This window comes from Lepisma saccharinum, chromosome 10 (assembly GCF_977018435.1).
Source record: "Lepisma saccharinum chromosome 10, izLepSacc3.1, whole genome shotgun sequence".
NCBI lineage: Eukaryota > Metazoa > Arthropoda > Insecta > Zygentoma > Lepismatidae > Lepisma > Lepisma saccharinum.
Genome location: NC_139238.1, coordinates 67,313,249 through 67,339,483, shown reverse-complemented (window position 1 = coordinate 67,339,483; position 26,235 = coordinate 67,313,249). Strand labels below are relative to the sequence as shown.

Genomic DNA, 26,235 nt, shown 5'->3' with positions numbered 1-26,235 from the left:
CTCGAAATATACACACATGCCCTCATGTTTCAAAGATATTTCACGATTTATATTAAGTAATGACACATTTATTACATAAACTGTTATTATACTTATTAGACGAAATTAATCAACCCTCATTAACAATAAAAACATTTGGACATCAATGATACTTCTATGGGCAGAAAGTACTTTGAAAATTGTATGATTCACGAGTCAAAAATACATTCTGCTTGACATTCATGTGGGAATTTTGATGTGTTGTGTTTTTGGTAATACTGCGGATTTTCTGTGTCTGCGATGTTGAGGCAAGACTGGCAAGGAAGATTCTGAGCTCAGTTTTCGCTCGGATTGATACATAAAAACTGCTGCAAAGGTAGCTTGATATGCAGCTTAGGCATACATTGAATTCACGTGCAACCTGAATTTGAGATTGTCCTGCCTTTAATGGCCCCATGATTCTCCATCTCATGCTGTACTCTAAACGTTCGTGGGCAGTCATTCTACTGTACTGCTTCTACAAATTTGACCACTACCGCTCTGCTTCTCGCGGATGTGTATGAATGACGTATGCGTGGAACACCACCCGACCGCTTGTTCTCCCTATTGTTGGCGCAGTGCCACCTCCACGTTCGCATACAATGCCTTAGTCGACAACCGTTCTGGTACATGCTTTGGTGAACTCGGACTTTCCAGTTTTGGGAGATTTTCGCAAACAAGTGTTAATTTTGTACACCAGTGTATTTTACAATCAAATTATTCACATTTGCTATAACATTACATTCAGCCTTGACAGGGGGCAGCATGTGAAAACAAGGAAACAGTCAGTTGGACCTGCATTTGGTAAGTTCGTGATTGATTGGCTTAATATTACACAATGCAAAAAAAAAAGGGGGGGATGATTTTGGTTGTTTCCAAATCAATATGTGATTCCAGAAGTACCGGGTGTCCGAATCGAAATGCCATAATTTCAAATACTTATATTAAACATAATATACAGGCAAGAAAAATGTGGTAAGTGGTAAGCTTAGCTGTGGAAATTTTAAATATGTAATGAATATTAAGGATTCGTTTATTTTGTATCGTTCCAAGGGATGAAAAGTGAAAGTGACAACCAATGCTGAAAAAGCGCAAACTGGAATTGGGATCCATTATTGCAAGAAATCCGTTCGTACACAAAATTTGGGAGAGCAATCTCACGTGACTCTGTACGAACGGATTTCTTGGGACTTTGTGCAAATGCATCTGCAATGTGCTGAATGTTTTCCTCTGATGTTCGTGATCGACCACCACCATGCCTCTTAGCGACAGATCCTGTCTCTAGAAACACTGCTTTCCATGCCTTGATTCTCTTGGCATCTGGAGGGTCTCTGTGATACTCAGCACGAAATCGTCGTTGAACTGCAATAATGGATCCCTATTCTGCACACCACCACACAGTTTGCGCTTTTTCAGCATTGGTTGTCATTTTCACTTTTCACCCCTCTGGAACGATACCAAATAAACGAATCCTTAATATTCATTACCTATTTAAAATTTCAACAGCTAAGTTACCATATACCACCTACCACACTGTTCTTGTCTGTATATTATGTTTAATATAAGTATTTGAAATTAGGGTGTTTCAATCCGGACACCCTGTATTTTGAATGCTGATCACAGAAATGACATCCATTTCTAGCCATCACATCAGAATCTTTCCCTAGGTGAGGATTTCCCTCCATTTCATAATATTCAATCAAACTACCATATTATAACATTGAGTTTTGGGTATTTTGTGATGGAAATTTTTGTGCGGGATCTCAATATCACATGAATGAGGAAGGTAGATTAAACGTTTACAATTGGGGTGTAAGGGGGTGATCTTCCATGTATTACACCCAACTGTCAACCTCACTTTCATGTAGTACACCCTGGACTGCATTTTGCAAACCAACGAGGCTCTGGCAACTGGCCCTATGGTCAGTATAATTCTGTGTTGTCCTGTTTTTTTTTGTCCTTATGTGTGCTGAGTGCCCCTTTACAGCCTCAGCTTTCAATGGATTCAGTATATTTTAAGATTTTAGTTATGCAAGGTTAGAGTTGTTATTTGTAATGGTAAGGGGCTGGGCCCCGTATAATTTGAGGAGTGCAAAATAGCCAAAGTGCTGACACACCCAAAATTTTAAATTCAAATTCAAATGTTTACAATTCTATGTTCACTTGTATTTCAAAGTTGGAGGATTTGTATTGTAGATAAACAATGATTGATTGATTGATTTGGTGTTTTAAGTCCACTTTATGCACAGTAAGGCTAATTGGGACTGGATCTACAGTTTAAAGTGGGATCTGAACCACTATGTGCCTCCACCGTGTATCGAACTCGGGACACCTTGATTACAAGGCGACGATGCTACCACTGCACCATCGGGAAGGCCCCCAAGTATGAAATAATAATTAACTTCTTACTTTACTTGAAGGTAAACCCCATCCTTTTTTTTTCTGATAAATTAAAATTCGGGCCAGGAACCTTTTTTCCAGATAAATTTAAATACAGTCAAGGGACCTTTTTTTCGGATGACTTTAAATATGGTCCAGGAACATTTTTTCTGGATGAATTTAAATACAGTCCAGGAACCCTTTTTCTGGATGAATTTAAATATGTTCCAGGAATCTTTCTCCAGAACAATTTAAATTCAGTCCAGGAAGTTTTTTTAATGAAACTTACAGACTGAATATCAACGCCGTTTGCAGAATAATTTCAGTTATTTATACAAAATTGTCAATGGCAAAATTCGCTCCTTGAGGAATTCCACTTTTGTGTACCCATGCACACAACACGCAACACAAGCTTATTTTACACAAAAAAACCTAGACTAGCCATTCAAAAAATCTCTCTTTTACAGATTTGACACACAATTCAATGATCTCTCCTCAAGAATAGATATACAGGGCTATTCTAAATGATCTTCCCGATTTCAAAGTTTAATATCTCACGTTTATTTAGTCACAATGACATGCAAATTATTTGAAATGAAAGAAAAACTCAAAAAGTTTTAGTGTCTGGCAAAGCTGATGTTTAGTTACGCATTCTGCCGCTAGGGTGACAGTAAATCAAGATGGCTGGAAACGAAGACAGGAGAACATTTTGTGTCCTGGAATTTCATGTACAACAGTCAGTTATTTGTGTCCAACGAAGTTTTAGGACGAAGTTCGGGTTAGATCCACCAAGCGGTCACTCAATTCGGAAGTGGTACAGACAATTTAAAGAAAGTGGGTGTATCTGCAAGAGAAAATCAACAGGCCGGCCAGGAGTTAGTGATGAAACAGTTGATCGGGTGCATGCAACAAATCAATGGTTCGTGCAAGCAGAGAATTGAACTTGAAGCAGACAACAGTGTGACACCAGGATGTCAGGAGGGAACTCAACAGAAGGTTACCAAATCAATGGATAGGACGAGCTAGTCGTGAGGATCAGGTTCTGCTTCCTTGGCTCCCCCGTTCGCCAGATATCACCCCGTGTGACTTTTTTTGTGGGGTTATGTTAAAAACCAAGTGTATGAGCCTCCCCTACCTAACAACTTACCTGAACTTCGAGTACGCATCCAAGAAGCAGTTGGGTCTATTGACTCTTGAGATGTTGGGAAGAGTGTGGCAAGAATTTGACAATCGGCTTGATGTGTGCCGAATTACAAAAGGCACTCATATTGAGCACCTTTAACGTGGAACATAACACGTATGTATGTAAATAAAAACTTGTTGAGTTTTTCTTTCATTTAAAATAATTTGCATGTCATTGTGACTAAATAAACGTGAGATATTAAACTTTGAAATTGGGAAGATCGTTTAGAATAGCCCTGTATTTTCCTCTGAGCTTGCCTTTCGGTCTTCTATTACAAGAAACATTTGTAATATCAAGAAGTGCCATCTTTTACTTATTTTTTGTTAATTTGCTATTCATTTTTTTATTATTTTGTTACTTTCGATTATTATTATTTTATTATTATTACTGTTATTATTGTGCTTTTTCATTGTTGGCAATTTCAATGTAAAATGGCCACCTGTGCTGTGTCTGGAATTTTCTCAATAAATAAATATGCAACTTGGACCGAAGTTAAATTGTGTGAGGAAAAAAGGTTCCTGCCCTGCAGTGGAACCCAATAGAACCCATTAAAATTTATGGGTTCCAGGACCTTTAACAACCCTGGTTACATGTAGTATTTGCCGTAGTATATCCAGAAAGTTGAAAGTGAATGAAGTTTTTAGGATTTGTTTTGTACGGTCAATATTATAAGTGTGTGGTATTATTCCACTAAATAATGTGTTAGGAAAAGAAGAAAAACATATAATAAATGTATTTAATTTGACATAAAAGACCTATGCCTAAAAGTACTTTTGTATATGATGGAACATAACTATTTTACATAGTGATTTACCTTTGGGTCTGACTGTAAAATATGCAATTGGTAAAATTATACCACAGTAAACTAGCAAGTACATACATTTTAGCCCCCCCCCCCAAACACACACTTATTTCAGGCTGGCGCCAGCATTGTTGCACATACACATGCAATCATCAAAGGAATCAAATTCGAAATCAAATTGAACGGACATCTTTAAGAATAGCACTATTTCCATAATTGCTCATCAGGTATTTTTTACCATTCATCCTCAGAAATATCTCAAACTGACAATGAACGTTCATTGAACTTATTTATCGTCGACAGCTAAAAAGTCATTCATTTGCGTGACAGGTTGATAATCCACCACCAGATAGAATTTACACAATATTTACCTAAAAACTTAGGTTACATATATTTACCAATTCCACCGAAAGTCACCTTCCCCCTAAAAAAACTTCCCTCGGTAATTGACTTTCGTGTTTTCACAAAGAAAAAAGTTATAATTTTGCACAATTTCTCTTTCGCGTGCAAACCTTTTGTAAAGGTGTACTTCAGTCTGTGCAATCAGCACTTCCCATTTGTGAACAATATACTGGGGAAAAAACCCCTTCCTTCGCTGTTGTCGTTGCATTACAATTTACCCCATCGTGATTTAAGGATATCTCGTAGTGAAGAACTGTTTACAAGCATTGCCGAAACCATTGATTCTCCCCCAAAACCTTTCCATGTCTTTTTTTTTCTTTTCCTAGCTCTCGGCATGGGGTTTTCTTGTCACTTGACGAAGAGAAGACATTCGGGGGACTGGCCACTTGTGGAAAAAAGGGACAGTGGAGAACAGAGAGGGGGGGAGGTCATAAGGAGCGCGAGCGGTGCAGAGGGGGAAACAGCTAGCGCGATCAGTTGAAGTTAAAATTTAAATACATTGCTCTGCACGTTGTAAAGCTACAGAGATTCTAAAGAAAATTGTGTAAGATCAGTTTCATTTCTTTCCTGTAGAAGAACAGTTGAAGCTTTTTTGCTGTTTAAAATGTTGATTTAAGTTATTACATACAATTGGTGAGCAATTGAATTTTACGAAATTGAGATAAGGAAAGCTATGTAATAAATAATGTATTTTAAAAAACGCTTCACGATATAATTAATTTCATATTTGAACTTTACCTCAGTAATATTGAAATGCCACACACTTGAATGTTCGAGCACAGCAGCCCTACGCAAGAACCTATTTTTCATGTATCGTCACCAGCGGTGATACGGGCTCTTAAGCCTTGTTTCCATGTTAATAAAACATTAAAATACTGACAAAGGCAAAATTTTATAGTACCTAGGTATAAGAAATATATACACTAAAAATGTAACGTTTCCACCCTTGTGAAGTTTCATCTGAAGTAGACCCTGTTAGAGGGTGGAAACGTTACATTTTTAGTGTAATATATATTAATGTTTCACTGTCTGATAGCATTGTACATTGTCGTGGAACAGAAACTAACTGTGTGGTTCAGGATAATAAGGCTGGAAATGAACAGTTGTCTTTCATAATCATTTATGACACCTTGATAATAACAGGAAAATACAGTTTTACCCTCTGCAACATATGCATGATGAAAAATGCCTTTGATATCACAAGAAAATGCAATATTGTGTTCATCCTTGACTTTTGGAGCTGCATTTTCTTGCCCCTTTGTAAAATTAGCAACTTCCATTGGCACTTTGTCATTTTGTAGGAGGACCACAGCCAAAATGCTATGTTTCATCCTCTGCAACAATGGAATTCAAGAAATATTTATTCCTATGAGCAGTTTTCAGAATGTCTTCCACATGGTGATTACGTGATGACACCCTTGCACCCATTTCATGGCATAATGGCAGCATAAGTCCCAGAATACCCACTGCAAGTTCATGAGGTGGTGAGAGGTTGTAGATCATGGACCATAATGCACCATGTGCATGTTACTTTACAGATAAAATGTACACTTGAGACAGCATAAAATAAGTCTCATTTCTTGTTAGACTGTGTATGCCCTTTTACACACTTCTAAGTATAAGAGAAAATATCTTCTTATATAAAACCCTTACCTTGAAGTTAATATAAGGGTGTAACGAGCCCCTTCATAAAAGTAAAAGGGCAAGGTTGTAAAGGGACCTGCACAGGGCATGCAGAACACATCAAAAGGTAAGGAGAGATTAATAACTTGTTAAAAAATAGTGCAAGAAGCCCACTTTTCTCAGAAAGCTAACAAGATTTGTTAAAACACTGTCAAATATTTTATCTTACTTTGTTTCAGGTTACTTACAGCAAATTCTTCAAGAGATATTGAACTTTTTCTAGTTGTAAGGAAATACAACTTTTAGGCTGTAGGAGGCTGAAACATTTTTTTAAAGCTACAAAATGTTAAACAGTTTCACAATTTTATTATGTTCTAGGAAGGAACTAATTCGAAGTCAAGTTGTTTCTTAAACCATTTAATACCACAAATGATTTAAAAAGTCAAAAATATGTTGAATTCTGTTTTCCTCTTTTCATGCTAAGGTATGTGTTGTTCCATGAAAGACTCAACAACTCATGTAACAAGTAAGAATTCTTAACAGAGCTACAATTTTGATGTACACAGACAGGATTGAATGTATTAAAGGTTTCTTCTTGTTTTTAAAACATGAAAATTTACTTGTTTGGTTGATTTTTTTTTCTAATCACCAAACATATCTTCCATAATATGTTTTTCCCCTCATTTATAAATATATATTTTTTCATTTTTAGTGTTCAATTACCAGATGCAAGTTTCAAATCCGAACAGGAGACATCTAGTGAACGTTTTATTCTGCCAGACAACAGAAATTTTGAAACAATCAACGAACTGTCAACTGTAGGCAAAGAAATTTCTGCTACGAGTGCAGGAAGTGAAAGTTTGAAGCTTGAATCGTTGCTGAGTACTGAGTCAAAGGAATTTGATTTGGTTGCGAAAAAATCTGTGGAAGACAACTTCTTGTGTGGTAGAGAAAAGAGTGTATCCGTGGAACGTTTGAAAGAGCCTGATTTTGAACAAAAATTCCAATTTGAAACACAGTTTTCAACAACCTGCAATGCAGAACACGAATTTACTTCTCAAACTACCTTAGCAGAAACTATTAAATCTGAGGTAAATGTGATTGAGAGAGATCCTAATGGAGAATATGAAGATGCTATTAAAAATGAAGAAGTTTTCATCACAGATAACACTACCGAACTTTTTGATTGTAAAATCAAAAATGAATTTGAAGCTCCGTGTCTGAGGTATGTCTTTTTATGTACAACACATGTTAGAACCTAGCATAATAATGGAGGTTAAATTACGCTATACTTGTGCAACTGCTATAAAATTATACCAGAAACAAAATCTGTGAAGATTGAAATCTCCTTATATTGACACTACACATCATAATGCATTTTCCTGCTAGTTACTAGTTTGTTTACAATGTCGCATTCACATCAGTTTCCAACAAAGTGACTGGTAATAATATTTATATATTAAATTTTAGCAGATTGTTGGTTTCTAACGAAACCATACAAATCATGTACTTTGGGTAACCTGGTTTCACCAGGCAGTTTCTTGATTATATTTCAGTTCTTTTTTTTTTCTCATTTATATTATGGCTGAGCCGATATCACTTTGAACTGATACCGATGTCGAAAATCTCACTGATACCGATATATTCAGTACAATTTTACTATGATTCCAACCTTAAAATGCATTAGTACAACCTTGAATTGTACTTCATATTGTTATAACTTCACCAGCCTGGACTTAAATCTTACATAATAGTTATGAAATTACAATATAACTGCTAATACATAACATTTTCAAAATATTCACGAAAAGTGCAGCTAGTGTTAATTTTTTAATATGTTCATTAATTTATAGACAGGGCTTTATTTATTGCCTTTCCTAAAATAATTAGAACTGTCCTACTTTCTATCATTATGGTAATGCAAAAAAAAAAAAAAAACACACACTGTAACCTTTGCAATTTCTCAAAAGCTGATCAAGACACCTACCTCCACATTGGCTGCTTAATTTATTTCATTTTTGCATTGTTGTATGGTCACATTGGATCTAGTTTTCCCTGAACTTTACATTGGGCTGGGGAGCTGAGTTCTCCTGGCACTGCCATCAGCCCCCTTGACATTAGGTAAAACTATTTTATATAATTTGTTTGCAATGAAGGGTAAAATTGTACACAGCAGATATTATTTTGCCCACAACTTGGTGAAGGATAAATTCACAGGAACAGCAGCTATTACTTTAATTCATCTTGTTTATGAGCAAAAGTGAAAGTAAGCAAGTATTTAGAAGATTTTCTAGAGTTTAGAAATGGTTTTCAAAGGTGAACCTCTTTATCTGTACCTTCTAATCTCTGTTGTGGCCTCCCATTTAGACAGAAATCTGTGGCTTAGCATCATTATCCACATTCCTTCTACAACTGCATCAAAAGTCACCAGATTCCAAGTGTTGGGGAATGAATGGTAGTTTTATTGCTTTGGCTGGGGGTAGAATGTATAATGTGATTGCATATTGTGCATTTTTTCTTGTATGATATAAATACAGGGTGACAATTGATGAACTATATGAAATAAAACGGAAATTAGTGACAAACCACGTAGTACACAAAGTGTATTGCACATACAACCTCACCCTTCTCTATAGGGCAATCAGTTCAAAGGAACCGGCTTATCTCTCGAGCAGATTCTCAATGCTTTCCGAATCTCACAGCCTTGACACCAGATCCCGAGGGAGAACTCAAGTACTCATCCCCCTTCATAACTCAAATTTTTATTCAAAATCTTTCACCGTTTCTACTTCTCGTCTTTGGAACTCACTGCCCCTCGAAATCCGGAACTCATCTTCAGCATATGTCTTTAAGACACAATTAAAACATTTTTTATTGGGCACAAATAATTAGCACATTATATTTTAGTGATAAATTGAATACAGTTAAGTTCAGAAAAACACTGAAAACCCTTTTCACCTTAATATTTCAAATCCCTGACTTCTGTCATGAATATCTGATTGTGTGTGTTTGTGTGTGTTTTGTTGTATGCTCGTGAGTATAGGTTAGGTTTTTATTCCCGTATGTATTTTTTTCTTATCATTTTTTTCTGTAATTTTTTTTCTTTGTAATTTTATATTTCTCTTTCTATATTTTAATATTTACCTTTCTATGTAATGGTTTAAATGTTGTTGTAAACATGGTTAAGTGGTAGAAAAGGCTACAAAGCCTTAACTTCACCATGATAAACAAAACACAATAAATAAATAAATAAATAAACGGGACTACAGACATTCGGATTTAGGTTATGACATGTTCGATATGTCTGCCATCTCTGGCGATGATGTGGGGCAGACGAACAGCAAAATTCTGCATGACCCGCTGAAGTGTCGAAACATCGATGCTGTCGATGACCTCCTGAATGGCAGTTTTCAGCTCGGCAATGGTTTTGGGGTTATTTCTGTACACCTTGTCCTTAACATAGCCCCCTTCCAGTAGCCTCTGGGTACCCCAGAGCCAGAGTGCGGTCCCCAAAATACTCCTCCAGGACATTTTCACTTGCAAATGGGCGACATCAACACGTTGCGTGCGCATACGAATTCCCATCATGCCCTGTGACCAGCCACCCAGTTTGGACGTCATCACGCGAACCGTTCAGAAATTATGACAGTTTTATTTCATATAGTTCATTAATTGTCACCCTGTATCTGTATCATCAAAAGTAGGATGGAGTGTGCAGTAAGGGATAATGTCAGTAGCAGTCAATTAACACTTGAACATATACAGGGTGTCTACCAGTCAAGAATGTTGAGAAAAAGTCAAGAAATCAACAGGTAGGCCAAGAAAGTCAAGAATTTTGGCTATTTTGTACAGTATAGTGAATTTACATTGTTACTGTAAGTGTACTGGGTTTTGATAAAATTAAATTGCATTGAGTTGTGGTTAAGATTTGTTTATTTGTTTCTTAAGAATTAAATTCTTATATGCATGAAATTTTGTAAAAATATTAAAGTAATGTGGCCATTCCTCATCCAGAATGAAGTCTGAAGGATTAATCTTTACATACGTTATTAATAATTCAAGCAAGTCTAAATCACTTGTTAAAGTACAGCTTTAGTTTTCATCTTAATTGGCCTTGCAGTAGGGGTTTTGCATTAAAAATATATATTTTCTTAATTTCCCGATAAATATTAAGAAAAATGTAAAAAAGGAAAGAAAGGTCAAGATAAGTCATGAGAAAGTCAAGAATTTTGGATTTGTTATTTTGGTAGACACCCTGATATAGAAAAAGAAACTAGTATTAGTATGATATTTGTGTATTTTATATTGACTTTGGAAACTTGTTCAAATGAGTTGTTATCAATAATTAGATTTTGATTATTACTTAACCTTTTGGGTCCCAAGCATCTCGATCGAGATATCCAAATGTAACCCTCACTGTCCCAAGCATCTCGATCAAGATGCTGTGTCAATGTCGTAGTTTTTACGTTATAACTTTTCTATTTTTGGCTAGAATTTTGATTTTTTTATATTTATATATTGTTCCAATCACATGTAGTTAACAGAAATGTTTCTTGCACTTTTTTTTTCTTCATGAAAGTGGAGGAGAAAAGGTGGGAAAAGGGACTTCTCTTTTGCATCTCTTTTCAAGGGAAAATTTTTGCCGACAAAGGAAGACCGGCTTTGTTGTTCTAAAGCAATGCTTTTCACTCTCGCCTGGTAACTGCATTCGAAGGAAGCTAGTTTATCAGTATCCGATGTCAAAATGAAAGTTTTCTGTGCGGGCGCAAGCAGGGGGTGGTGGTGGGGGAAGGGGGAAGGCTGGTTGTTGAATCTGCGTTGTGAGAATGGAATTTCGAGGTGCGCTGAAGGAAACCTTTGTTTTTGAGCACAAGTTGCAACACAGGTTACCCTGCATTTTCTAAAAATAGAATTTCAAGCAGCTGCAAGAATCGGCGCTCGTTTTTCACTGCGTTCTAGCTTTTTGTTTGTGAAAGTTGTGCGTAGGTGTGTGTCGTTTTGTGCCCAAGTGCGAGGATACTTTTTGAGTGAAGTGACAGACTTCCAAGGATTTTTTTGTCATCTACGTGTTTTTCTTGTGGTGTGAAAAGTGATAATTTCTATGTGCATTTTTTGAACTTTTCATATCCTTTTTTCGGGGGCAACCCAATTTTTTTAAAAAAAGTATTTTTCAGGGGATTTCCCCCCTTTCCTCCCATATGTACGCCGAATGTGATAAATTATATATCGTCTGAATCTATGATTCATTCTGCGTACAACAGTATATCTTTCATATCTCTAGGGCATTTAGTTTCTGAGCTATAGTCATTTCAATGTAACTGCATTTTGCTCAATTCTGAAGCTTGAGACAGTGGCGTACAAGCCTTTCGTTTCAGGGGTACAACTCACGTTACATTGGTCACATGACAATGATGCAAATATTTTTCTGTTTCTTACATGCCAGCGATAATTTCTATGTGCATTTTGAACTTTTCATATTCTTTTTTTTTCAGGGGGGGAGAAACCCCATTTTCAGGGGATTTCCCCCCTTTCTCCCTCCATATGTATGCCGAATGTGCATAAATTATATACCGTCTGAATCTGTGGTTCATTCTGCGGACAACGGTATATCATTCATATCTCCAGGGCAAATAGTCTCCGAGTTAAAGTCATTTCAAAGTACCGCTGCATTTTGAAGCAGTGGCGTGCCGACCATTCCTTTTGGGGGTACGACTTACGTTACATTGGTCATATGATAATAATGCAAATATTTTTGTGTTCCTTACATGTCAGCGATCATTTCCATGTGCATGTCGACACTGTATTTTTATTTTATCTTGGTGGGGGGAGTGGGACCCCATCTTTTTTTTCCGAAATTGTGGAATTTTGAGAGTTAGCTCCCTCCCCCCTGCCACATATATGCCGAATTTGCATAAATTGCTTATAGTCTGAATCTCTGGTTCATTCCGCGTACAACGGTATATCACTCATCTCTCTAGGGCAATTAGCCTCCGATCTACACTCATTTAATTGAAACTCTGCACTTTGCTCAAAATCGGCTCGGGACCAAGGAGGTTACATGTGAAAATGGCCTTGGGACTCGAAAGGTTAACACCAGGGCTCGAAAAATCCCGGTCGCCAGGTTGCCATGGCAACTAAAAATTTCAGCCTGGCGACTGTGATCTTTTGCTGTAATATTGCCATTTTTTTAGTTTGCATGTACGAAATTTTGAAGACTTAAGTTCAAATTGCAGTACAGCATAAGTTAGCAAATGATTCTTTTTATCAACGTTGTGTACATTCCATAGAATCAGAAACAATTTCTTACTCTTTGTCCCCCAACCCCGCATTTCCTGCTTTCTCACAGGATTTATCGATGTTTTGAATATGGTGATGCTCAACTGCTTATAGTATGCACAATTACTAGTAGGTGGTTTCCTGGTGCCTGATTTTCAGAGCTGGCTCCTAGCTATATGTATTAAGCATCAGCTGATAGCGAAATCGTATAACTCCCATTCCACAGAGTGGACACACGTGACCACTATTGATTCAGGGTTGCCAGGGCAGTGGAGGGCAATGTCGACTGTGATCTCGGAGGGTGAGGGTGGTGGAGAGTGAGGGTGATGTGATCTCAGAGGGTGAGGGCGGGAGTAATCTCGGAGTGTGAGGGCGACTGCAATCTCAGAGGGTGAGGGTAGGTTGATTAAAAATTAACACCTCTGATTTTGATGCAAGAGCGATTTGGTAAAAATCCTGCCTGCTCTCTTTTGAGTCTCGAGTTAACATGTTCCTTAATTCTGTTTAGGATAACTCTTGTGAAGCCTGACCCTGTGGCCGAGTGGTTAGCACATTGCGCTGCGATGCCAAGGGTCCCGGGTTTGAATCCCGGTCGGGCTTGGTTGTTTGTGAATGTCCATTCATCAATTTCATCATTTCATCACTCATCCCCATCTTCGCAAATTAGCCAAGAGGCACAAAACGCGAAGTAAAATAAACTAAATCAAATCAAATAACTCTTGTGAAAATCTTAACTTGGAATGGAGAGAAGTTCTATACCTCTCCATTTGTCATGCTTTGATGTATCCTCCTTTTTTGGTAGCTTCACCAACAGGCCACTCCTCCAATCCTTAGGCATCTCTCCCTCTATCCATATCTCTCAAGTAAGGGCTGCAATAGATTTGCTGTGGTGTTTGTCACTTTTCATCACTTCCGGTGGTATGTTGTCAACACCTGCTGCTTTATCATTATGTATCTCTTTCAGAGCTTGTTTAATTTCTCCTACTGTTGGAACATCCATCCTAATTCTTACACTGGGGTCAACATAACCATCATTATCATTTTCTTCTTCCCCCTGGTTTATCTGAGGATCCACAGGGCGATTAATGGTTGCAGAGAAGTGCTCCTTCCAACGTTTCAGTTGGTCCTCAACATTCGTAAGGAGGGTACCATCTTTACTTCTCACTGGTCGATTTCTCTGCATCTGTTTCCTTGACAGAACTTTTGTGATCTTCCTCCGCCTGTTGGGACAGATTGTCTACCTAATTTCTTTGATCCCTACGAACACTACTCTTTATTTCTCGATCCTTCTCTGTATACTTTGGAGTTCATTGCCTCCTTAATTATTTTTCACTCTTTAATCTTTTTCCAGGTCTGCTAAGTCATCCAATCTTTTTCCCTCCTATCCTTAAAGCCCAGAACCTTTTTACTTACTTCTGGGAAAGCAGATCAGATTTTTGTCCTTTTTCTATCAGCATGATTACCAATGAATTCTTCGTATATTAAATTTCGAAAATAGTTGCCTGTCTGAAGCACAAGGACACAACTATTGTGCTGCCATCTACAAGAGCTTTGGCTGATCAGTTCCATTGCTATCAAAAGTGGAGATTGGAGCTAATTTTTATGATGTTTGCAACCCTATCTGTTATATCTGTTGATATTAACAAGTGGTTGTTTCCCCCCTCCCCTTTTTTTCCTCTTTGCCACTAATATACATACACACGATATAGAGATTAAGATTACATTTTAGTGAGACCATACTTTTACAGTGTACTCTATGCAACACCTTATTTGTCTGGCTTTAAAAAAATTGAAAGTCCTGAATTCTACAGCCTGCGGAAAAAGCAAAAAGCTTGAAGTTCCTTGGCAACCGGGGTTTGGTTCAACTTCCTCCTTCAACAAACAAGAAAAAATTTTGTAACTAAATGATAACTTGTTCAAAGTACAGCATTTACATGCCATCGGTGGCTCAGTCGGTAGCGCGTCTGACTACCATGCTAAAGGTCCCGGGTTCGATCCCCGGCCGGTTCAAATCCGGAAACTTTTCTAACATTGGAAGCGGCCCCGGCACCCACCCAGCGTCGAATGAGATGGGTATGTTGGGGAAACCCTAGGGGGTAAAGGCAGTCAGGGGCATGATGCTGATCACATCACCCCACTCATGACCGGATCAAGAAAGTGTGGGCGTTACCCCCACACCCCCTATACGCCTTCATGGCGTGGTGCTAAGCACAGGGGAGCACTTTACTTTTTCTTTTTTCTTCTTTTTTTTCTTTTTTACAAAATGTGACAAGGCACGAATAGAATAGTTTCAATTTCAGTGTTTCTCAATTCTTGCTGATTACATTTTCACTTAAAAATCACCTTGAGGAAATTATAGACATATCATCATGTGTGTGCATTGGATTCTTCAAACTGGTAGCTAATTTTAATGTGAGCTACTTGGAGAAGAGGTAGGGTACTTGTTCCTGACAATGGTGGTAGTAGGTTTGAATCTCCACAGCCACAGGATTTTTTTTTTCAGGAGTATAGTGTTGGGTATAAAGTTTATCGACCATTCTAGGAAATTAACATTTGTCTCTGTATTTCATGAGGTGAAAGGAAGATGTAAGAGATCCAGCATTTCTGGAAGTTATTTCGATGTGCAACGATGCACAGCAGACATGTGTAATGTGCAGAATCAAGTTACATAGAGCTGAATCTGAGGTGGTTGTTTTGAATATTGAGAATTAGTGGAAAGTTTGTTAGATGTAATACTTTCTGTTGAAATAAGACAACTATTTTGGATGCAAAGCAGAGGGGAATTTACAGTCATTCTCAGGTTTTGCATATTTTGTTTGTCACTTACTATATAAATAGTTATCAGTAGTTTTTTTATCACATTGGAATGGCGATTTACTATTAGTTTTAGAAGGATTGGAAGATGGAGGTGAGAGGATTGAACACAGTAATAAGAAAATAGGAATTGTAGCTTTCCTGGCAACGTGATTTGAACAAGTGTTCTCGGGTTACCAGCCAGGTTAAGTCGATGTTGGCTTCCAACATATCGAGTGCATACATTGCTCTCATCATCAGGGAATATAGCAATGGAGACCAGTGTAGGGTTAAATATATGACTATTATGGGGCAGAGTTTGGACTCTTGTTTTCTTATTGGCTCGCTCTGGATTCTGGTGTTCTTATTGGCTGGAGCTTTGTTTTTACGGAGGAGCGAGTTCCAGGTATGACTGAGCTGGAGTCCCATGTCCTTGTTAAGATTGGTGCTTTCCCATGATATGGCTACGGTTTATTTTACTCGTCGGTCTCAGTAGTAACCAGCACATTTGGCTATAATTTGATGTCAGAAAATAAAACCCTGTGTCCCTCTGTGATGCTGCAAGTCCTGACTTTTCTGGTTGGAATAATCTGATGTTGCATTGATGTTCATTGCATTGTTGTTCAATGGTGCATCCTGTTTGGCCTATATATGGTGTCCCACACTCGCTCCGGATTCCAGGAGTAAATTAATCATCATAATGTGTGTGTTAACACAACTTACAATAGTTAAAAGATAGAAGTTTTAACCTTAATTCCTGACAATCAACAGCTTGAAGGGGGAGGTGCAGAAGTGTGTTCCTCAGAGTGTGCATCAGATTTTTTTTGAAATGTTCATTTCTCTACTCTCAACAACATATAAAATATTATCTAACATTATTTTAACAAGACTAACCCCATATGCTAATGAAATTATAGGTGATTATCAATGTGGATTTAAACGTAACAGATCAACTACAGATCAAACTTTTCACATCAGACAGACACTTGAAAAAAAGTGGGAATATAATCAAAATGTCCATCAGCTATTCATTGATTTCAAAAGAGCATATGATTCGGTCAAAAGAGATAAATTATATAATATATTAGTAGAGTTTGGAATACCTAAGAAGCTTGTTAGTATGATAAAAGTATGCACCAGTGAAACAGAAAGTAAAATTCGTGTGTGTATTAATGTGTCTGACAAATTTACAATTCATGATGGGTTAAAACAAGGAGATGCATTATCTCCATTGCTCTTTAATTTTGCCTTAGAATATGCTGTTAGGAAGGCAAAATAAACTAAAGAAGGACTAAAATTAAATGGTGTGACTCAGTTGTTAGCATATGCAGGTGATGTAGACTTATTAGGGGATGATATAAATACAATTAAGAATAATGCTAAAATATTTTTCAAAACTGGTAAAGAGATAGGTTTGGAAGTTAAGAAAGAGAACTAAATATATGCTTACAGGCCGAAACCAAGTGTTAGGTAATAATCAAAATCTTAATTATTGATAACTCGTTTGAACCAGTTTCCAAATTCAAATACTTAGGAGTAATATTAACAAATGAAAATTATATTAAAGAGGAAATAAAAAGTAGGCTTAATTCAGGAAATGCATGTTACTTCTCTCTTCATAAACTTTTGTCTTCTCGTTTAATATCTAAGAAACTAAAAGTTAAAATATACAAAACAGTAATTTTGCCTGTAGTATTATATGGGTGTGAAACTTGGTCCCTTACATTGAAAGAGGAACATAAATTGAGAGTATTTGAAAATAAGATCCTTAGGAAAATCTTTGGACCTAAAAGGGATGAGGAGACAGGTGAGTGGAGAAGGTTACATAACTTAGAACTAAATAATTTGTATTCATGTCCAGATATTATTAGAATAATTAAATCAAGAAGACTTAGGTGGGCAGGCCATGTGGCACGGATTGGAGAGGAAAGAGGAGTTTACAGGATTCTTGTTGGGAAAGAGACCTGTAGGAAGGCCAAGACGAAGATGAATGGACAATGTTGAGATGGACCTAAAGGAAATTGGAAGGGATGAAAAAGTGTATGTAGATCTTGCTGAAGATAGTTACAGATGGAAGGCTTGTATTGCTGCAGCCTTGAACCTTCGGGTTTAAATAGGCTAGAGAGTTAGTTAGTTCTATCAACGGCCTATGTTCAGCCAACAAAAAAATAAATAAAGAGAAAAAGGTATTCTAACCCGTACTTTTCTTGCCTGAAGGAAAATAAGGATATCAGCATGTAACCAACTGCTCTATAATACCTTACTAACAATATGCCCTTAAAAACATATTGATGTTCATGAAAACATCCACCTTCCTGGTTTCCAAGCACATTTTCTCCACTAGTCATGAAAAATATTATATTTCGAGAAATGTTCAATATTGTACAGAGTATTGTAAATAAAATGTCACATAAATTCCTCATATATGTGCTTCTTTCTGCTCAAACGTGATGACGATTTCCTCCAGGTGGAGAATAACCCTATTCAGGGTTTCAAACCTCTCTGATTTCAAGTCGAGCAAGTAGAATTAAAAATTCTTCAAGCTTCTCGATCCAATTTACCATTTCTGTTTGAGTGTGTGTGTATTATATTAGCGGTTTATAGTTTCTAAGTTCATGGAGTATGCAAGATTGAAATCTTTTCACTACAGCATTTTTCATCAACTTTGACCAACTCGAAATTGGCTACTGTCAGCTTGAGCTGAAGTGCAATGTTGTTATGTTTATGAATTCGAGACTTAGAATACTTTTGGGGTGGTCAATTAAGAAGTTATAAAGAGTACTAGCAATAGAAATGGAACACCTTGATCCTGAAATGATCTCTTCCCTTCCTGGCATTATTTGTGTTGCCTATCTCTGCAGTGACAAGTGGATTTTAATAGCAAATTTTCAATGGAAACTTCTACAACCATCATAGTGTTAGGTAACACACATAACACCTTGAACGGAAGTGAGTATTTCAGAATCTAGGTGTCCAATATTTATTGCTGGTGACTGTACATTATATAGTCATTAATGCTATGAATACTCCCAGATATATTTATTTTTCTCATTCCAGCAAGTTGGACGAAAAGGACTTTACAGTAGATCCTCTTGACGTGGGGACTCTAGAGGGAGACGTAGATATCTTCCCTGAAACTGAGGAAGTTATTCGACATAAATCTAAGGATGCAAAGGAAAGTATCATAAATTTTACCCATTTGAGAAAATGTAAAGATGATTCAGTATCCAAAGGTTGCCAATTCAATAAGGCATTCAGACAGACAAGAGAGACTAATAGCAATTCTAAAATTCATGAAGATATTCACTTATATGAATGTAACCATTGCAACAAAACCTTCACTAAAAGAACACTCTTGATCAAACATTTCAGACTTCATGAGGATCTTAGTAATTTCAAATCCAAATCATCAAATGAGACAGTCAGTCAGAAAGTAAATTTGAATGCAAATGTTAAAATTAATGATAATATATGGCCTTTCGTTACTACTCAGCTCAATAAATATTTCACCCATAAAAGTTATTTAACCTCTAATGCACTAATCCATGAATATAAATATTTATTTGAATGTAATCAATGTGGCAGAACATTCAAGATGAAAGCAGATTTAAAAAGTAACAATAAGAAATCACCCCTTTGTACTCATTGCAGTAAGACATCTATAAACAAAAGTCAGTTAACATCTTACTTACCAGTCCTCAATGGTATCCAACCTTTCGTGTGTACTCACTGCAACAGAGCATTCCAACACAGATCTAGTTTAACCTCTCATTTACGAATTCATGATGGTATTCGGCCTTTTGTGTGTGCTCGCTGCAAGAAAGCTTTCACACAGAAATCTCACTTGACACCTCATTTACTAATTCATGACAATATTCGGCATTTTGTGTGTACTCACTGTAACAAAGCCTTCACACAGAAATCTCAATTGACCTCTCATTTACTAATTCATGACAGTATTCGGTCTTTTGTGTGTACTCACTGTAACAAAGCCTTCACACAGAAATCTCACTTGACCTCTCATTTACTAATTCATGACGGTATTCGGCCTTTTGTGTGTACTCACTGTAACAAATCCTTCACACAGAAATCTCACTTGACCTCTCATTTACAAATTCATGATGGTATTCGGCCTTTTGTGTGTACTTACTGCAACAAAGCATTTACTCGAAAATCTAGTTTGACCTCTCATTTACAAATTCATGATGGTATTCGGCCTTTTGTGTGTGCTCTCTGCAACAAAGCCTTCACACAGAAAATTCACTTGACCTCTCATTTACTAATTCATGATGGTATTCGCCCTTTTGTGTGTACTCACTGCAACAAAGCATTCACACGCAAAAGGAATTTGACATATCATTTACGAATTCATGACAGTATTTGGCCTTTTGTGTGTACTCACTGTAACAAAGCTTTTAAACGCAAATGTAATTTGACCTCTCATTTACAAAATCATGATGGTATTCGGCGTTTTGTGTGAACTCACTGCAAGAAAGCATTTACCTGCAAATCTAATTTGACCTCTCATTTACAAATTCATGACAGCATTCAGCCTTTTGTGTGTACTCACTGTAACAAAGCCTTCTCACAGAAATCTCACTTGACCTCTCATTTACTAATTCATGATGGTATTCGGGGTTTTGTGTGTACTCACTGCAACAAAGCATTCACACACAAAAGGGATTTGACATCTCATTTATGAATTCATGACAGTATTTGGCCTTCTGTGTATACTCACTGTAACAAAGCTTTTAAACAGAAATCTCACTTGACCTCTCATTTACATAATCATGATGGTATTCGGCGTTTTGTGTGTACTCCCTTCAAGAGAGCATTCAAAACTAGAAAAAAACTTGTTTTGTCATTTACGAATTCATGATGTGTATCTTCAGTGGAATAAATGAAAAATTCATCGAAAATAGTTTTTACTGGAAATCACTACAAAAATAATCGACATTGTTTCTATTTTTATGGCAAGACAGAAATAAATAGGTTAATCGTATTAGAGATAATTTCCTTTTCAATGGAAGATGGAGATTTCTAAGAACTGTTATATATTTTCTTGGTATTATAAATTTAATATGAGACTACAAAAACTCAATATGGTGACCAAGGCAGAAATTTATTTTATTATAAAACATAAACTAAACGTAATGTTTAGGAAATAGAGAAGAAAGGTGAAGAAGACACAATGAACTGGAATGGGGGACTGAAGATAAACAAAGAATGGAAGATGGTGTTAGAAAGAGTGGAAAGGACAAGAGAGAAAGAGGAGAGAAGAAGGAAGAAGAATGAAGGAAAAAGAGCATGAGATAGAGAGTCCAACCACATTCCCGATGGGAGAAAATGTTTAGCCTTTCAGGTGAAAGTACAGTTGACAAAGGAAAGCCACCTGCTAGAATGTTCCAGAACAACTTTCTAATAGTCAGGAGGGGAGTTATTTTTGTGTATATATATCGTCCTGTTTTGTACCTTGTTACATATGTACTTGGTGTAGAGTCTGAAGAAGACCTTGCTAGAAGATTGAAACGTTATGTTTAGTTTATGTTTTATAATAAAATAAATTTTTGCCTTGTTCAGCATATTTAGTTTTTCATATAATGGAAACAAGGCTTAATGGTGTTATAATGAGACTACAGGGAAACTGTATCATGAAAATGACATAAAATAGTGTCACAATGAGTGTTGTCACAAATATACGAGGGCTGTTCAATAAAGACTGATCATAAATTTATTTTGCTCATGATGTATTGTATACAAATTTAATTTTATGTTGCATTGTTAGCTTAATGTGTAATGAATATGTGGTAAGAGTTTCAATTATTTCTTTCCAGTAGTACGTTAGTGGCAGCGGGGAAAATGACTTAAAAATGCAAAAAATGACCTTTAAATTTGTTAGTTTCAGGTTAAAAATTGAAATGAAAAGGAAATGAAACAAAATGCCATCTTGCTTTTAAAAAAAAAGCACCAAATGATACCACATGCACATTCAATTAACATATTCAACGAGGATTTCCAGTGGAAACAACCGAATAATTTTAAAACAATTTAATGAAAGAGTTGTATCCACTGAATGAATTGGTGTGAAATGCATTAATTTCCCACATCTTTGCTTGGTGATGTAGTGTGGTGTGTTTCTGTGGCACTGTAAAGAAGAAGAAATTATCACGATCCATGTAAGACAATTTTTGTTTAGCAATTTAACAAATTGTATAAAAAATAGGGAAACCAAAATCGGGGACGCATCCGGGAAAAGGTTCAGGGTTTCACCCAGGAAAAAGTATGTCGGAAAAGTAATTTTTAACATCAGAAATTGTTTGAAATATCTCACACATTCTAAATATTTAACGATTTTTTCCACTTACCTTACAGAGAGTAGCAGTACACCACCATTGTCTTTCGGAGGTTCTCAAACGAGAATCTTCGTCTGAATATTACCAAAATGAAAGAAGTGACAAAACATGACGAAACAGTACACCGAATATTGCGAAAAATGACGGGAAAATGACCTAAAACCTGAAAATTGGCAAAAAATGCAAAAAATGCTCTTTAAAATTACCTTTGTGGGTTCTAGACCAAGTGTAATATTGTGTATATTTAATGGGCATCGTGTCCGAGATGTCAGAAAAAAGATGACATTTCATCAACTTCCGCTACCTAATCATGGGCATTAGAAATTTATGATCATTCTTTATTGAACAGCCCTTGTATCTCTTGTTATATTTAATTTTGTTTGTCTAAAATACAATTTAATATCAGCACAAAAATATTTGTTGGTTGTCAAATGTAATTTAGTATCAATTTACTCACGTATTTAGAATTAATATTATTCTTTGTTTAATTTCAATTAAATAAACCCAGACCATAATAATCCACCCCTTCTCCTTTCCTTTCTTGCAAGGTCAACCATATATTCACACTGTGTTATTTTCTTTCAACATAGTATAGAATTGAAGAGCATTCATTCTGTCCCTCAGGAGGCAACAAATAAACAAAAGTGTTGTCCCTGAAATGTAAACAACTAATTCTTGTACATTTTGAGCTACTGAATGCTAAAGTGACAATGAGAATTTAAAATTGGCTACCATTTATGACGGATATGCAATAGTTGCTGTTATAATTTAGCAATATGTATTTCCACATGTGTTTGTTTTTGCCTGCTTCTCCTGGTGTTTTGCTTTGCCTGTCACTTGTATATCTGTAGAGGATTATTTTTAGGTATCTTCCAACAGTAACCTACCAGCATGGAAGTGATTCATTTTCCCTGGTTCCTTTCCTCCATCAATGTGATTGCCTGATGGAAACGTTCTCCATGCTCACCATGCCAGAGATATCGGGTAGGATATCTAAGTGGGAATGGATAATGTGTATCTTTATTGTCATATGACATTCAAGTTTCTGATACAGAAGCAATATGTTCTCAATCAGTTGTTAGTAGTTTTCTGCCCCAACATTTCCGAGGAAATTTAGTTCAACATGTGTTCTTCCAATACTTTTCATATATTGTCCCCTGTCATGGTTACGTTCTTGGGGAGAACATCTAGTCCCCCTCTACCATAAGTACCACTGAATGCACCCCATACCATCACACTAGCCAGATGTTTAATAGTTTTAACAGTGTATCTTGGATCATACCGCGACACATTTTTTGGTCTTCTCACAATTTTTGATACTGATCTAACAAGTGTAAATGTGCTTTCGTCAGAAAACTCTACTTTTCGCCAGTCTTCTGATATCCAGTGTCGATATTTTCTGCAGAAATTCAGCCTTTTCGACTTCATAGTTGAGGTTACAAGCAGTTTCTTGGCAGCACGACGAGCTGGTAAGTGAAGGTCTTTCTGTAGTCGATGTTGTATGGTGCGGATGGATACGTCACTTAGCAGATCTGGATTCATCTTCTTCAACTGTGTGGCCGTAATCGATGGATTTGCTATAACTTCATGTTTCAAAATCTTGTCGGTTATTGGCGACATTTTTCTGGTACCCCCTGAGACTACTCTCCATTTAGGTGTTAACCACACCAAGTGGTAGACATGCATCTGCTTTTTTAAGGTCATAAATAGCCTGTCTTGAAACTTGCAAATCAGCTGCAACATGAATCACAGAAGCAAAGTCAAGGCGCGAGTCTTCTCTTGCATTGTCAACTTCTTCCTCCCCATTGTCTTCTTAGGCCGAACCACAACACTGTTGGCTGTTGTTCACTGAACAATCACAAGATTATAGAACTCTCCCACTTTGTTTATTTCGGAGTATAACAACGGCACAGTTGGCACACGCGATAACCATGTAAAGATTTCAATTGCGTTCAAATGTCAACATTTCCATTGCGGCCACTGTACAACCTCCAGATATTTTCTTGCAAACCAGTCTTTCTTCTCATTGTGCAATGTCCTTGCTCGGCTGTCCCACTCACATGGAAGACAACAGTATTTAGTGTATCTTAGCTCAGATCGTAGCTCAGATCGATTATCACAACTACTACAGGGTTCCCACACACCAGGCAAACCTGGAGAACCTGGAAATCTCAGGCATAATCATGTAATTAGTCAAGGAGTCCCAATGAAGTACATGCTCCTTGTTGATAATGATTACAATAGACATCCAATAGTTACAACTTTAATAATTTGCTTTACCCTTCCTGCTTTGCAGATATAGTTCTTGGGTATATGTTTATTTTGCATTAATTACTATTGTGTCCACTTGTAAACTTCTATTTCTAAATAGTATGAAAATATTTGTTCCATGTTAGATAAGTTTGAAATGTGTTCTTGAGTGTTGCAATACAGTTTGAATAGATGATTATGTGCAGCCTTAGTCCTGAATTATATTCACACAGGGATGCCATTATATTCTTCAATTAGTTTTGTTATTCTTATTAGTATCAGAAAGTGGACATATGATTTTTTTTCCAGTTCTGATAAATTACTGATATAAAATATACTGATTCAGATAACAAAATATCAACGGGTCCAGTAAGAATGATTCTTTTCTTGAAGAACATAAATGGTTATTTCACATCCCTAATTAGTGTGTGTGACGAAGTTATTCAATGGGTTTAGTCTTAAATAAATAACTATGTATTTCATAGTGATGGGACATATTTATTTGTTTTACTGATCTGATATACCTTGTATCTATAAATATCTTACAATTTAGTGCAATATTGTGCCATTTTGATAATTTTTTTATGGATGTAAACATGTAATCCCTATCCTGTACTTTTTAAAAAGTAAATGTCTAAATATGCAGCTCTTTTTGCATTGCAAAAGCTTGGTTTATCTGCTAACATGCATTTGTTAAGGAGATCAATGAACAACTTGGAATTTTATATTGGGTTGGTAGAATATCAGTATCTGTCAATTTTATACTGGTACTTTATCTTTACCTGCCAAAATTTCATATCGGGCCATCCATAGTATTTAGACATTTCCTTTACAAAAACATGACATTCAAATTATATAAGGATAATAACAAAATGGCAGAATATTACAATCAATTACAGACTATTTACAAATATATTGTAATGAATGTTAATTAGGCAAAACAGTACCTTAAACATAATTTATATTAACTTATAACTTCATTCATGATCAATGTGGTAAACGTGGTTTAAGATTTACTTACGTGAAATTTCATATTTTCGCGTTGCACAGTTTAATGGTTATTTTCGATTTAATTTTGAAGGCTCACTGCCTTCATTCACTAAGCGTGCAGCATCTGGAGTGGAGATGGTAGCATGTCCCTTCTTTGTTAGTTCCCTGGTGGCAGTAGTTGCATTTTCTTTCATTTGGTGGTGCTGGGGGGGGGGGGGGAGGGGGGTGTTTCCTGGCTTGCATCCTCTGCTGTGCTTTCTTTTGTCAAGTGGCATTGCTGGGTGTTGGTTGGGGGCTGGGCTGTCTGCTGTGTTGTGTTGCTCGGTGTGGCATAGTTCCTGTTCTTCACTTGGTTGGAGGGGTCGAGTGGGTGCACTGCATCTTTTCTTTTTGTGGCCTGGAATTTTTTGGAGGACAGGGTACCAAGTTGGGTGTGCCTGTCTGTTGTCCAGGTTCAGCGATGGTTTCTGTTGGATGGTGGCATGGGTTTCTTTGATGGTGTTTTCTATGACATAGCTGGTTGGATGAAGTATGGATGTGGAGGAGATGGCATGGTGTGTGGAGTGGAGGTGTTGAGAAAGGCCTGATCTTGGTGTGTCTTTTTGGCATCTTTTAGGTGTTTATTAATCCGTTCTCAAACAGTGCAGATGGTTCTGCCAATGTAACTGTTGTGGCATTGGCATGTAGCCTTGCATCTCTTGATATTGGGTAGAGCTCTTCCAATTTGGAATACAGGTTTGTGTGCCAGTTGGATGTTGAATGGTTTGAGGGCCTTGGATAATTTGCCTGATGTGGTTGGGTGGTATGGAAAAGTGATCCATTTGGGTTTGTAATTTTGGTTCGGTTATCTCTGTCACGTGGATGTCTTGAGTTGGGCTTCTGCTTTTGCACACCAGATGGATAGCTGACATTCAGTGTAACCGTTGCTTAGTTCTGTTTCAATTGTGCATGCTGTTTCATCATGGAGGTCATCTTCTGTGCAGCTGCGTGGGAAGGCTCTTCTGTTGAAGTTCAACCATACTTTCGATTTTGCGTGGATGTAATGGGTGTCTGAGCCTGGTTTCCTGTATACGAAGGTGATGAATTTGTCTTGGTGTCATCAGATGCTGAGGTCGAGAAAATTGAGGTGGCCATTTTCTTCCCTTTCAACGGTGCATTTTATCTTA

General features: G+C 36.9%; 1 protein-coding gene across 1 annotated transcript in view; it reads left to right on the top strand.

The window, feature by feature from the left end:
* The window catches only part of LOC145993926 (uncharacterized), a 37,421-nt gene extending 12,702 nt beyond the window's left edge, over positions 1-24,719 (top strand). The window contains exons 3-4 of the mRNA XM_083129874.1: positions 7,120-7,632; positions 18,534-24,719. Of these exons, the coding sequence (XP_082986000.1) occupies positions 7,120-7,632; positions 18,534-19,956 (1,936 nt within the window). The 3' untranslated portion in view covers positions 19,957-24,719. The remainder of the gene's footprint in view (positions 1-7,119; positions 7,633-18,533) is intronic.
* The last annotated feature ends 1,516 nt before the right edge of the window (positions 24,720-26,235 follow it).